Genomic DNA, 14,216 nt, shown 5'->3' with positions numbered 1-14,216 from the left:
CACAAGTGATGAGTAACATTGTGAGTAACTGCTTACATGTTTAATTTTATTTTTAAACCAGTGGTATTTTTTTTCTTTGCACAGTTATCTTTATGAATTGTTTTTATCATACTGTGCTATAACCAATTACATAACCACATTAAGCCAAAGAAATACAAAAAAAAAAAAAAAATTGAATTCTGGCAAGAAAGAAAATCTACAGAAATGAAGAACTATTCGTCCAAAGAACATGAGTGCTCTCTAGTGGAGAAAACATTTCCTATTATGAAACTAAAAGGATCATATCTCCGGTTTTACGTGGTCAATTGGTGCCAAATAAAAAACTGGGAGAGAGATCAAAATCCGCGCTTTCGAGTCATGTTGTGACAGCAGCTCTCTGTTAAATACTATTTTCTTTCCCCGGTGCTTTAAAGAGACCATGAGGTGTAACAGGCTAGCGTGATCGTAGATTCGCAAGCTTGAGTCTGATTGGTATAATGGAGTCTAGACTAGAGCTGTCCCGACTAGTCGACGTCATCGATGACGTAAATCCGTCGACGAGCACAACATCCCGTCGACGGTTAATGAAGGGTTTAAAAAATATATGCGTGGAAAGTTCAGAATGTCGGACGCTTGGTATGCAAGCGGGGAAATCGGCACAAAGCCAAAAAAGCGCACCAGAGAGTCCAAAACATTGACTTATTTTTAAAGAAACAAAGGAGGGTACACTGTTGTGTCCTGTCTCTTCAATGCCAAGCTTGGCTGCACGTCGGCCGTGAATAATAACGACAGGAGATTGTAAGTCCATCTAACTAACTAATGATATGTTTTATTGAAGTTGCTAAGCCTGTTGTGATATGCAATGATTCCATTTATCGCATGGTAAATAAAAATGAGGGCGGTCATTTTCACGGCTGCGTTTTATCGTTGCCCGCGCGTGCGTGCGTGCGTGCGTACATTTGTGCGTGCGTGCTGATAGCATATAAGACTCCAGTTCTTTTCTGTCATCAACACGCTGTAGAATTAAAGTTCAGACATACAAAATAAGAAAACACATCTATATTAAACACTATATACGTTAGCATTGCTACATTGAGGTGAATGGGAAAAAAGACAACCTACTTTAGCCGGCTATAAAACAGGCAGCCTTGTCCAAAACTTGCAGTTAAAAGGTGACACTTCAAACATGAAAAATCGCTGGTTAACAGCATTTGCAAAAGGACAAAAAATTTATTACTGACACCAAATGCAATGAAAAAAAGTGCTTTTTTTGCGGAATGTAAAGCGGGGTTAGGGTTAGCGGTTTAGCGAGCGTACTTCCGGTGAACATTTCAAAATAAAAGCATGTCATGTTCATCATATAAAATAACGATTTCTGGAGTTAATCCCACATACTTCAGATTTTACACTAAGAATACCTTTAAAATGACACTCTTTATGAGAAGTCTGATTTGCAATGAATAATTATTATAATACTATTATATTTAGTACTACAGTATACTATAATATTAATGCTAGGTATTTTTTTAAGAATTGTTTTGAATCATGTTGGAAAGGTGAAGTCGGTGTTCTGAGTCTGTTTACATTCCATTCTTTTGCACAAGTTAATTCTATCAGCACTTGAACTCATTGTTTGAGATTTATTATTGTTATTTATCTGTTTATTTGTACTTTAATAAAGAATTTAAGTGTTCCAAAATGTTTTTGTGAATTGATAAGCGTCAACAAAAATTTCATTGCTAAATTATTTTAAAAAAGAATAATAGATGTTTTTTTTAATTTATAAGCGTCAACAAAAATTTCATTGCTAAATTTATAATTAAAAAAATAAATTAATTAAAAGATTAGTCGACTAATCGTAAAAATAGTCGGCTGATTAATCGGGAGAAAATTTGTCGTTTGGGACAGCCCTAGTCTAGACGTGTTGAATTGAATAATGATGAATCATTCGTAACTCGAGTAGTCATGCAGTCTATTTTATACATTTGCTTGATTTGATATGCAGTATGCAAGTAACATTTATTTCACCAGGTAAAATCAATTGAGAATTTAGATTTACATTTGCTTTCGATGTATATATTATTGTAGAGCCCAATATTAAAATCGGTCAAAATGCTGTCACGGTGCTGGAAAATGTTAGCTATGAAATTCACGTTTGAAAAATAAAATATTTGTATAAGTTTTTGATGGACCCGTCACTTTGGTTTCGTGCAGCATCGCAATTCATAAAATCTCAGGGATTTCAAAAGCAAAACTATCTTAGTTAAGATGAACAGTCAGTGTTCCTGACCCCTATGAGGAGAAAACAATCAATATGCATTTGTTTTCAAGGTTGCACAATGGTTCTGAGAGGGATTTAACCTGTGAGGAGGCAAAGACTTGGTAATGTGATTTTATTTATTGGGTGCAGTGAAGAAAATAAATCTAATGTTGTTCCTCTCGTCTAGTCTCATTTGTTCCTAATTTAAGAGAAACAACCAGTGCTTAATGTTCCTCCTGTGCCTTGGCTGTAAACACATTCGGAAGTGCACTTTATTGAAGACTTGTGTTCCATTCCCTCAATCAAAAAGCTTATTTAGGGCTGGAAGCGGCAACCTGGTAATGTTGTAAATGCACCAATGGATGACGCCATCTCGGTCGTCTCATCTCAGGGGCGAAGTGTTGAGGGTGCATGTTACATCCTGTTGACAAAAACATGAAGTCATTCATTTAAAACTGTTGTTTTGTTCCTAACCGTGCATATTTGTTGTCTTCCAGGTCTAGCGGTCATGCATTTCCAAGACACCAACGAACTGGATGTGGGTAACAACCCCAAAGTGGGCACCAAGCGCTACATGGCCCCCGAGGTGTTAGATGACTCCATACAGATGGACTGCTTCGAGTCCTACAAGAGGGTGGACATCTGGGCCTTGGGCCTCGTTTTGTGGGAGGTTGCCAGGAGGACGGTCAGCAACGGTATGCTTTTTCCCTATGTTCAATATACACATACTATTATTCACCGTTATATGTCTGTCTTTGTTTGGAGACTAAAACTCACATGGTCGTCAAACTTGGTGGGATCGTGAATCTTGGCCAGAGGAATCTTTTCTAGAGATTATTGAAGAAATTGACTCAAAATGGCTAAAATATGATACAAATGGGACACAAATAATTGTTTCCGTTGCCATCACTTTGGGAACCAACTGGTCCCCATTGATTGAAACAAACCGGTCCCCACTAATTGGTGGGGAAAAAAATGAATTCATATTTTTAGATGCGAAGTCGCTACAGAAATAAATGGCTTCAAATTACCGTATTTTCGCGACCATAGGGTGCACCGTATTAAAAGGCGCAGGCTCATTTTAAGGTTTTTGTATTTAACACACACAAGGTCGCACAGCATTATTGGGCGCATGAAAAACATACGCTGGCATTTTTTTTTTTAAGGCAGCGGGAGCAAAATTGAGTTAAATCATACTTCATTAAAGAATTTAACAATACAGTGATCTATCGTTTTCCCGGATAATGGGGACCAGAACCCGCCATGATAGGTGAAAAACTGCGAAGCAGCGAACCCCCCAACCCAACCCCCCCCAAAAAAAATTTTTTTTGGGTGTGTTCAATGTATTGATTCAGATTTAGCATTGGAAAGAGATCATATAAGACATGTTTTTTCACTTCTTTCCCCAAAGTATAATTTTTAAAAAATTATATATATATATATTTTAATAAATGGTTTTTAAGCACTTCAAATGTAATAATAATGACGATAAGTTTTAAACTTTTACTGTTCCACCAAATTATTTTTAAACAAGAATTAAGTACTGTAGTAGAAAAATGCTTGGGTTTATGAAATGCTTCATCAAGTGAGTTCACTCAAACTGCACACACTCACTTGCACACAGAGTTGTCACAGCAACTGTTTAACAAGTCAAACGATGATTGACGCATGCGGCGCTGTGAAGTCCCTGGCTCTGGCAAGATCAAACCCGATCATTTGTCAACATTGTTTACTTTAATAAGCAACTCCAGTCCACGTGCTGACGAACAAAGAGCAGGGAGAGGAAGGGATCGAGCGAGAGTATGACTAGATGATTAGGTCAGGATAGCTCATCTGTATTTTTTTTTAATTGAAAAAAAAAAATCTGCGATAGACTGAGGGCGCAAAGTTTAAAGTGCAAAGTAGCAAGGGATCACTGTCCTCATATGGCACAAAGTTTAAAGTGCAAAGTAGCGAGGGATCACTGAACTCATATCAATCTTAATCAATCCACAAATTAATCAAAGTCCTCATCTTCTGTATCCAAATTGAATAACCTAGTGCACACACTCAAACTTTATAGCTACTGGGGGCACGCTCCCTATCACACGCAACCTTCTCTCTTTAAGGTTCTCATCCTGCTCGCCTTTTTAGAAATTGCTCAGTCAGACAGACACATTTTGGTACGTAGTTCAAACAATAGACGCAGCGTGACTTTGGAGATTTTTTTTTTACTTTTAGGTGCTCCTCATGGTCGTTGAGTTTTTCAGGACAGATACCGATTATTAGTAGTTAGACGGGCCGATAACCGAATTTCGGAGCCAATATTCATTTGCAGTGAAAGTGTAAAAATTGGCGTAGAAAAATCGAATAATAAAAACACTGTACTTCATTTAAATGCCTAAAGCACGTTTACTGAATCACACAGATAAAAATAATGGCTCCCAAAGTGCCTGAATTTCCTGGACTCAGAAACATCTCTTATAAAGTTGAATAGAAGGTTAAATAGCTCTCCGGGAAAAAAAACATGTTACTGTCCCACCCTGCCGCCTAAATAATGCGAATTTTCTTTAAACAAATATAACGTAGAAAAATGCTTGTCTTTTTTAAATGCTTCATTGAGTGCATGCAGTCAAATCCGCTTACTGCTGAGAACACCCGTGCACACACACACACACACACACAATGCGTTGCCACAGCACACTAGTGTTTAACAAGCTAAACGATGATTGACACATTTGGCGACTTTGAAGGTAGGGTTGCCAAGCTTCTCTGGCAAGATCAAAGCTTCAACGCATGTCAATCATCGCTAACTTTAAAAAGCAAAACTCGCTGTGCGCTGCTGACAAAGAAAAGTTTTAGGTGGGAGAGCATTAAGCAGGAAGACATACGTATACATTTATTTTTAATTAAAAACCCAATCCTTTTCACCCGATTCCGATCCTCTGAAAAATGGCGCGATCCCTAGTCCCTATCCCTAGTTTTAAATGGACTTTTTCATATCGGCCGGTCGGATTCACAAAATTAAAAAAAAAAAAAAAAAGGCCAATACCGATACACATCCTTTCCAATTATCGGCCCGAGAAATCGGCCGGCCGATATATTGGTCTAATAGAAATGCATCTATCCATTATTTTAGTAGTCGATTAATCAATGAACTAGTTCGAATAATCGAGTAATCGGATAAGGAACACAAAAAATCAAAATACCTGAGCTGAGCCTCAAACGGTATCAAAAAAATAAATAAAGGAAGATCTAAGTACAACAAAAGAACAATTGGCTAACTTTCATAGCAAAAGTCCGCTAGTTTAAATGCTATAAAATGCTAACTTTTTTTTTTTTTTTTAAACATTGCTCTTAATAGTTCAAAACATATTCCCACAAAAAACGGCTAAATATACCTATAGACTAAATTAATACGAATGCATTAAAAAAACATTAGCTCAAACAAAAACTTGGCTTGTTGCCACTAAAGGGCAGTGTACCCACCCAAATCAATAAAAGTAAATGCAAACACTTTCAAAACAAACAATTACAACACATCTTTAATTAAACAAATACTCGAAGCAGCAAAATTTAATCCAAATGTTTTTCTTTTTCTAATCAAATTACTCGAGCTAATGGATTAATCGTTGCAGCACTAATCTCTAATGTAAAGTCCATGCGCTCTTCTCATAGGCATCGTAGAGGACTACAAGCCTCCCTTTCATGACGTGGTGCCCAGTGATCCTAGTTTTGAGGACATGAAAAAGGTGGTCTGCGTGGACCAGCAGAGGCCCAACATACCCAACCGATGGTTCTCGGACCCAGTAAGTCAAGATTGAACCCTACCTTTAATTGAAATAGAAATGAAATGTAATCGTTTTAGCATGTACTCCTTCGAGCTGCTATTTTTGTAAATATATATATATGTGTCCCATTACTTTTTAGACATTAATCTCCATGGCAAAACTGATGAAGGAGTGCTGGTATCAGAACCCGTCGGCCCGACTGACGGCGCTACGCATCAAAAAGACTCTGACAAAGATCAACAGCTCGGTGGACAAAATGAAAACGGACATTTGAATCGGGCGCTGTACTTTTCTTGACGAACTTGCCTTCACGGTGGGGTGTGTGCCCTTATAGCGGCACATGCCAGTATTTATTTGAAAAGACTTGGCGGGACACATTTTGGTATCCAAAGATGGCTTACCAGGCTCTTGGGAATAGGACATTCAATAGGAACTAATCATAATCTAGGAGCTGGAGTTTGGCTCTTACCTGGACTTTGTTGCTTTGGCTTTTTTTAAATCCTCACTTTGGAGGTCACGATGACTGACATCACGTTTCTTTCCCAGTTTGGTTTGTTAGCGCAACGCTGTTCCAGTGTCAGCAATCTTTTAAACACTTGTACAGTTCACAGTCTTAGCATATGACCATGTACAATGACATACGCGCTTTTATTTGTTTTTGTTTTTTTTTAGTTCCACGCAAGAGAAAAGATGAATATATAAAATACCTGCACAGTGATGCTGACGTCAGCCCTCTGCCTCCTCCCTTAACGGAGGCCTGTACTGTAAGTTTGCCTTGATGCCGTCTTAACGTGTGTGTATTGTCAAGTTGATGAAGTCCAACTTCAACTTTTTTTTTTTTCCCTCTAACATTTTATATCAACTAGTGGTTTCTATTAATTAAATAGAAAACAAGTATATTTCCTGGTCTGGTTTGTCTTATTGCTTATTTGTTCAGTTCATTCGCTGTCATCCTTCCCACTTCAACATAATAGACGTCAATTAGTTAATTTTGGGGCATTTTACATTATCTCCTGTTGATTTTTGGTCACTGTTGATTTTGAGGCATTTCTAGGTCACCTCCTCTTGATTTTGGGGGGTTTATGGGTCACTTCCTGTTGATCTTGGGTTACTGAAGAGAAAGTAACCCGGGAATGATCAAAACGAAAACTAACCCCAAATGCTGCTGAGTCCGTGCCCGATCCAGCCTCAGCTCGCCAGATCCGCATAGCAATCACACCCGCTGACGTCAGTGCACCAGATGCGGCCCGTATCATAAATCTGACAGTACAAATGATAGGTTACACACTGGTCCGGGGTGGACCGTGCAGACCGAACGCGTTAAAAACCTGAAATTTAACAATTGGCGTTTGACGTCACAACAGCGCGCACCCTGAAGGCGGGCATCCGCTGCGAAACCGGGCATTGACAGCAATGGCAACGAAGATGGAACATGTGTATTTGCAGCTGCAGCTAACCAATATTTAACAAACAAATTTTGTTAATACAAATGTTGAAGCGTAGGAAGACGTTTGGAAAGTTTTGAAAACGGCGGTGTTGTTGTGCTGGACCGGAAACCGTCTGAGCAGCAAAATCACGTCACCGGCGTTGATGTGACGCGTAGTCACGATTTTTTGGAGAGGTGCACGTCAGAATCAGCCTTAAACAGGAGAACTTACAAGCTTGAGGACACATCATCTCGCCGTACGGAAATTTTTATGGTAAGAGCTTTATTTAAAGTCGTTATTGCGTTTTGAAGTCGCTTCTTGACTGTTAAACAAGTTATTCAATCGAGCGTTAATAAAATGGCCGTTGTATTCAAGTGCCATGTCTGCTAGTTAAGTCATTCAAAATTTTTTGCATAACAGCATATGGGGGGAGAAAGCATTTACTCTGTGTTGCTGTAAATGTTTCAATGTTTGAATAGTATACTATTATTGAAAATGAGCCCCTCCTCCTTGTGTTTGTGTATTTGTGTCACTGCCTTGATTGCACAGAATTGTGAGCCTGGAACCAGGTGCCGCTCAGCAGCTTACTTAAACCGGTCATCGCCATATCAACAACTCACCTACAGGTATGTGACTTTCAGTTTACACAGAATATTGTTATCCTGATACTGAGCTAATTTTTGTGTTTTTGCCCCCTAGATCCTGTACTGCTTGCATGGCAAAACTCCTGCCTGCCTGTTCACCTGTTCTATCACCAAACTGCCCACTGGATTCGTCGGACACTATCTACTACTCCCTCTCATCGTCAATGAATTAGGTCCCCCGTTTCCCCAAAACCTTAACAAATACAATATGTTGTTTACCGTCTAAAGAAGGGTCATCTTTAATGTGGAGCTGCTTGCTCCAATTAAAATATTTTGTGAAAATACAATGTTGTATTTTTATGTTGTTGTATGTTGAATTAATGTGTTAGCATTAATAAATGGCATGAAAAAGAAGTGTTTTCATTATTGCGTTTAATAGACTAATTTAATTTAATTAATTTAATGCAATATAAACAGATTACAATATGATACACTGAACAAAAAGGATGCCGACCCAGTGACGACCCATCTTCACCTTTCGGGCAGAGGGCAACAGGTTTTGATTTAAAATGTCCTGGTATTTCAAAGCATTCATGATGCCATGCACCCTAACAAGGTTCCCAGGGCCTTTGGAAGCCAAACAACCCCACAGCATCACTGACCCACCCCCATACTTCACAGTGGGTATGAGGTGCTTTTCAGCATGCGCATCTTTCGTGGCACGCCAGACCCACTTAGAGTGTTTGTTGCCAAAAAGCTCAATCTTGGTCTCACACAAAAATACACACCTGGGATCGTGTGCTTTGGTCAGATGAGACCAAGATTGAGCTTTTTGGCAACAAACACTCTAAGTGGGTCTGGCGTGCCACGAAAGATGCGCAAAAATTAAAAGCTAAAAAACACATCTTTTTCAGGGGTGCCAATAATTATGGAGGGCACTGTATCTGCAGTTGGGCATGGTTGAAATTGGCATTAAAAGGGGATTTGTTCGTACGTGTAACCCTGAACGGGTTCATGCACCATTTCGAATAAATAAATAAAATCTGATGACTTGTGGTTTTAATATACTGGACAGATTTTACTGGCCAATAATGGCTAGCTGCGATCAACATATGCATCAGCAGCTGTTGGGCCATTTTTACAGTCATTGCATTCAGTGTCATTTAATCCATTCTGTTGCCGCACGAATCGCTCGCAAAACCCTCAGTCCGCCGCTTTCCGTCGGGCTCCTTCCATGCGCTCCGTTGCGTCTCTCCTGCTGAAAAATATCGGACGATTGCCTTTTACAAGGTCACGCATATCAGCTAAAGCTAGACAAACACAAGCAGCCACTTTCAATGTGTCGGTAATGGCGCCTGTGAGGACGTAGACTTTTCAGGTGCAATTTCCACACTTATCGGCTGTTTGAAATGTCTGAAGACACTAATGTTTTGTACTTTGGCTGCAAATATACCATGCATATGGCGTTTATGTAAGCAGGGTTGCCTGGAAACTCATGTATGTTCTCAATCTGTGAAGCATCTCAGATTCTCCACGCGACCCCATTTAACAAATACTTTTTATATAAATATTTACACAAACTACCAGTGAAGTGCATTGTGTTTGCACAATTACTGTCTGTACATGTACAGCAGGATTTATTTTAAAATTGATAGCGTTCATATGGACTTTCAAATGCGTTAATATTAGGGCTGTCAAACGATTAAAATTTTTAATCGAGTTAATTACAGCTTAAAAATTAATTAATCGCAATTAATCGCAATTCAAACCATCTATAAAATATGCCATATTTTTCTGTAAATTATATATATATTCTGTAAAATAATTTGTTGGAATGGAAAGATAAGACACAAGATGGATATATACATTCAACATACGGTACATAAGGACTGTAGTGGGCATTTTCCTCTACTGTCATTTAAATCTGTCTATGCTGTCCTTACTCCGAAGCGTCTACTTTTTCCAAAGCTAGACAGCTAGTGAACGACGCCTTAATAATCAGACTTCTTCCTTTTGTCATCTGATTTGTTAATAAAATGGTCTCAAACCACTGTCCTCTTTAGACCGTAGTGAAACTACAAAAAAAAGTACACAAGCATTGCATTAGCAACAACGTTAGCTTAGCACGCTATACAGGTTCACTAAACATAAACAATAAGCGTCTCATACAAAAAATATAACATTTCGCTTACTAACATAATATGTACATTCTTTACAACAACCATACTTACGGACAAATCTTGTCCAAGGATCATATAAACACAACATTACAACGTAGGCATCAGCCTGAGACGTCGTGCAGCCATATTGAACTGGCAAGAAAGCAATAAACCATGTCACAAAGCGACCACAAGCGTTCGCTGTTAGACAGCACAAAAAACCTTGCTGTAAAACTTACCAAAAGGCAGAATACTGTCTGAGTGGGACATGTGCGTTAATTGCGTCAAATATTTTAACGTGATTAATTACAAAAATTAGTTACCGCACGTTAACGTGATAATTTTGACAGCCCTAGTTAATATATAATTTTATTTTGTATTGTAAATATCATTCTAGTTATTTTGTCTTTTTTTTAACATAACAGATGACATTTTTGTTGTAAAATTAATAGCTACTTTTGTAAGATGTTTTGTTAACACCTTAACTCTCATACTCACTCAGACTCAAAAATAAAAATTAATACCCCAATGTTTTTTTACGTGTTTCGGAACCTCTGACAATGACGTGATCTGGCTCAAATTTTTATCACGTGATTGAAGGGGGAACACTATAAGGTGGAGAATGACCACGGGCTGAAAGGGCAGATGGAGAGGATGTGGAAGGTGAAGGCAACCGTGGTTCCCGTGGTCGTTCACTAGGGACAATAAACCCCCAAACTGGGGTACGATTCCAGGAACAACATCTAAAGCCTCAGTGCCGAAGGGTGCAGTCCCAGTCCCAGTGCAACTCCCAGGCCTCTGGTTGAGGAGCCCTGCTCTTGAGTATGACACAGATAGTGCTGTAGGATGTGACGATATGTTTATGTCGTGTTTAACAAAAGAAAATGAAAGCATTTCAAGTTGGCCCTTGGATCCTTCGATTTTTCTGAACGCGTCCCTCGAAGAAAAATGTTTGGGCACCCCTGCTTCACAGTATTTTCTTCCTTCAACACTTATTTGTAACCCTACACTAAAAGCAGACTTCGAAATCATAACCCTAGTTTGAAATTTAATTTGTAACCCTCAACTGGGTTTTAAACACTACTCTAAAATCCTAATTGGAAACCCTAACTGTAGACTTCATAATGGTATTGATGGGACAACGGGCAGAGGTCGGATTAATAGGGGGCCTATCTCCGTCAAAGCTGACCAAATGGAAACACAAAGAGCTTTTTACGTTGAAAATTCTTGTGAATAAATGCGTAAATCCTTAAATTCTTTATAGATATGGACGTAAAACAGTCTCGATTCTTGGTTAAAGCAAAAAAAAAAAAAAAAAAACGGGCAGTTAGCATTTATTTTAAGTAAATACGTCGAATGTGCTGCTCCTCTTTATGTGACTGTGGCGCTGCCTTACCACAACAATGAGCTTTGAGCGTTGAAATTCTCGTGAATAAATGCTTAAATCCCTGAATTCTTTATAGATATGGACGTAAAACAGTCTCGATTCTTGGTTAAAAATAAGTTATACTGCCCGTTTTTTTAATTTTATTTTACGTAAACATGTCGAATGTGCTGCTCGTCTTTAAGTCACCGTGGCGCCGCCTTATTACAACAGAGAGCTTTTTATGTTGAAATTCTTGTGAATAAATGCTTAAATCCCTGAATTCTTTATAGATATGGACGTAAAACAGTCTTGCTTCTTTGTTAAAAGAACAAAGAACCGTGCAGTTAGCAATAATTTTATGTAAATATTGCGAACAATGATGCCAATGCCGTAGCGGCTAATTTCTCCCATTGATTTTTTTACGTTTCAAAATGCATGCATGGTACGAAAAATAAAATAATTACTTTGAATCATCGAACAAATCACTGCTTAGACAATCCTTCCAGGTTGTATGCGGTACAGCTTTCATACTTTTATCCTACAACCAGCGTTGAATCACTGTATGTGTCGCTGCGACCAACTGCGAATAACTGAAGCGGATTGTGGCTTGCAGTGGCTGGCCAAATTGACCAGTCAATACAATTCTGAAGTCTATGCCCTAACCTAAGTTTGAAACGCGCATCTGAACTCGAAACAGGGTTTTAAACTCTCCTTTGGAACCCTAACCCAAGTTTGAAATGTTAATTTGAAGCTCTACCCAAGGTTTCGAAACCCATTTTAAAACCACAATCTAATTTAAAACTCTAAATTTAGTTTGAAACCCTCATTTGAACTAAACAGGATTTTAAACTCAACCAATTTTAGGGTTTAAAACCCTAAAATGGGGTTTAAACTCTCCTTTCGGAACCCTAACCCAAGTTTGGAATGCAAATTTTAAACCCTACAATACGTTTTAAACCCCATTTTAGAATCCTAGCCATAGACTAAACTCCTAATTTGACATTTTAACACTGCCTTGGGTTTTAAACCCTTATCTAGAGCCTTAACTCTAGTTTAAAACCCTAATTTGAAACCCTATCCTGGATTTTAAACCCTTATTTGTATCCTAAGACTAAAACCCTACTTAGAAATCCTAACCCTTGTTTGAAACACTTACAGCCTGATTAAGATTTCCCCTTAAGAATGATGGGAAACAAAAAAAAACGCTCGTTGTCAACTTATTATTTTGAATATTCTTGTAAGTTAATTTTATTGCTGACAATGTATTTTGGGGTCATCAACATGTTGTGCCCCCCCTGCCCCAAAAGTCAAACTCCGCCTATGGACAAGACCCATTAAATGTCCGCGTAATCTCCGTGTAAGTCGACCCGGGAAATTGCTTTCACACATAAGGGCTACCTGTTTAAATCCCGCGATTTAAACAGTGTTCAGGTATGTGTGAAAGGGGCTTAAAACCCTACTTTGAAATTTACCAGGGTTTTAAACCCTACTTTAGAACCCTTATCCTATTTTAAAACCTTAACCTTAGTTTGAATCCCTTATCTGAACTCTAAACAGGGGTTTAAACACCACTTTAAAACCCTAATCCTAGTCTAAAACTGTAATTTGAAACCCTAAAATGGGTTTTAATGTGATTGCATGTATTTTGGGGATAATTTCCATTTCTTCACAATTAGTTTTATGTACTAATACAACAATGGCCGAATCAAGTTGCCACACGCACACACACACACGGATGCACACTGCACATTGTTCTGTTTGTGTGTGCGCTTCACATGTCTCCATCAATGGTGTGAGTCTGTGTAATCCTCTTACATTCTCTCCCTGCAGGGGAGGGCTGCAAAGCTCTCACTCATTGCGTCGCACACTTTCTCCTGTCATTAGTGTGCGTGTGTCTGAGTGTGCGCATGTCTTTGTGTGTATGTCCGTGGCGGCCGCGTGGAGTGAAAAGAGGAGCAGCGTCCGGCCGGAGGGAACCCATGCGGTCCTTGCCATGACTCGACCCGCGAAGCAGAACCTTCACGCGGCGTGGATTTTGCTGTGTGTGGCGCAGATGAGCGCAGGTACCTGACAGACACACTGGAGGACACCATGTCTTTTGTAAGGTGTATGGCTCATAAATAAGCATGATTGATTTGATTTGATGTGGCTGACTGCTTCATAAAAGTCATATGAATTGTAGATGTCCCAGGGATGGCTGTAACGAATGTTGTCTCCAAGTGAGTGTACTCACATTAAAATTTATTCATTTATTTATTTTTGTTTACTGTAAAGATTTAGAGTATTACCATTGATTATTATTGTTTTTCACATTTTTGACATTATGTTCCCATTTTCCGAGTTAGATAAAGTCTTTCAAATCCTTTTTGATGATTTTCTAACATAATCATTCATCTCAACCATTTTTGCACATGATTCCTATTAAATGTTTTATTTCAACAGCCTTGAAATTTACGGACGCGTACTGCATTCACATGAAAAAAATTTTAAAATGTGGAAATATTTTTTGAATAATTTTTTTTTTCAATCCTCCGTTTTTCTGAATAATTTTTTTGGGAGGTCATTTTTTTGAATTAATTTTTTTTCCCAACTTCGTTTTTCCGAGTAATTTATTTTGGTCTTGTATTTTTGGATTACATTTTTTTTTTTCAAACTTTGTTTTTCTGAATAA

At 38.5% G+C, this 14,216-nt stretch overlaps 2 protein-coding genes across 5 annotated transcripts in view; both read left to right on the top strand.

The window, feature by feature from the left end:
* Positions 1-8,403, top strand: part of LOC130926735 (activin receptor type-1-like) — an 87,250-nt gene extending 78,847 nt beyond the window's left edge. For 2 of the 4 annotated variants that reach the window (XM_057851860.1, XM_057851859.1), the window contains 3 exons: positions 2,737-2,934; positions 5,897-6,027; positions 6,149-8,402. In XM_057851860.1, the coding sequence (XP_057707843.1) occupies positions 2,737-2,934; positions 5,897-6,027; positions 6,149-6,283 (464 nt within the window). In that variant the 3' untranslated portion in view covers positions 6,284-8,402. Of the gene's footprint in view, positions 1-2,736; positions 2,935-5,896; positions 6,028-6,148 lie in introns of all 4 variants that reach the window. The other 2 variants (XR_009066277.1, XM_057851861.1) reach the window with 2 other exon arrangements.
* Positions 8,404-13,451: 5,048 nt separating this feature from the next.
* LOC130927434 (activin receptor type-1C) overlaps positions 13,452-14,216 on the top strand; it is a 39,931-nt gene continuing 39,166 nt past the window's right edge. The window contains exon 1 of the mRNA XM_057853254.1: positions 13,452-13,608. Within this exon, the coding sequence (XP_057709237.1) occupies positions 13,467-13,608 (142 nt within the window). The 5' untranslated portion in view covers positions 13,452-13,466. The remainder of the gene's footprint in view (positions 13,609-14,216) is intronic.

Source organism: Corythoichthys intestinalis, chromosome 12 (assembly GCF_030265065.1).
Source record: "Corythoichthys intestinalis isolate RoL2023-P3 chromosome 12, ASM3026506v1, whole genome shotgun sequence".
Taxonomy (NCBI): Eukaryota; Metazoa; Chordata; class Actinopteri; order Syngnathiformes; family Syngnathidae; genus Corythoichthys; species Corythoichthys intestinalis.
The sequence above is the reverse complement of the archived record's forward strand: the minus strand, read 5'-3'. Positions and strand labels throughout refer to the sequence as shown.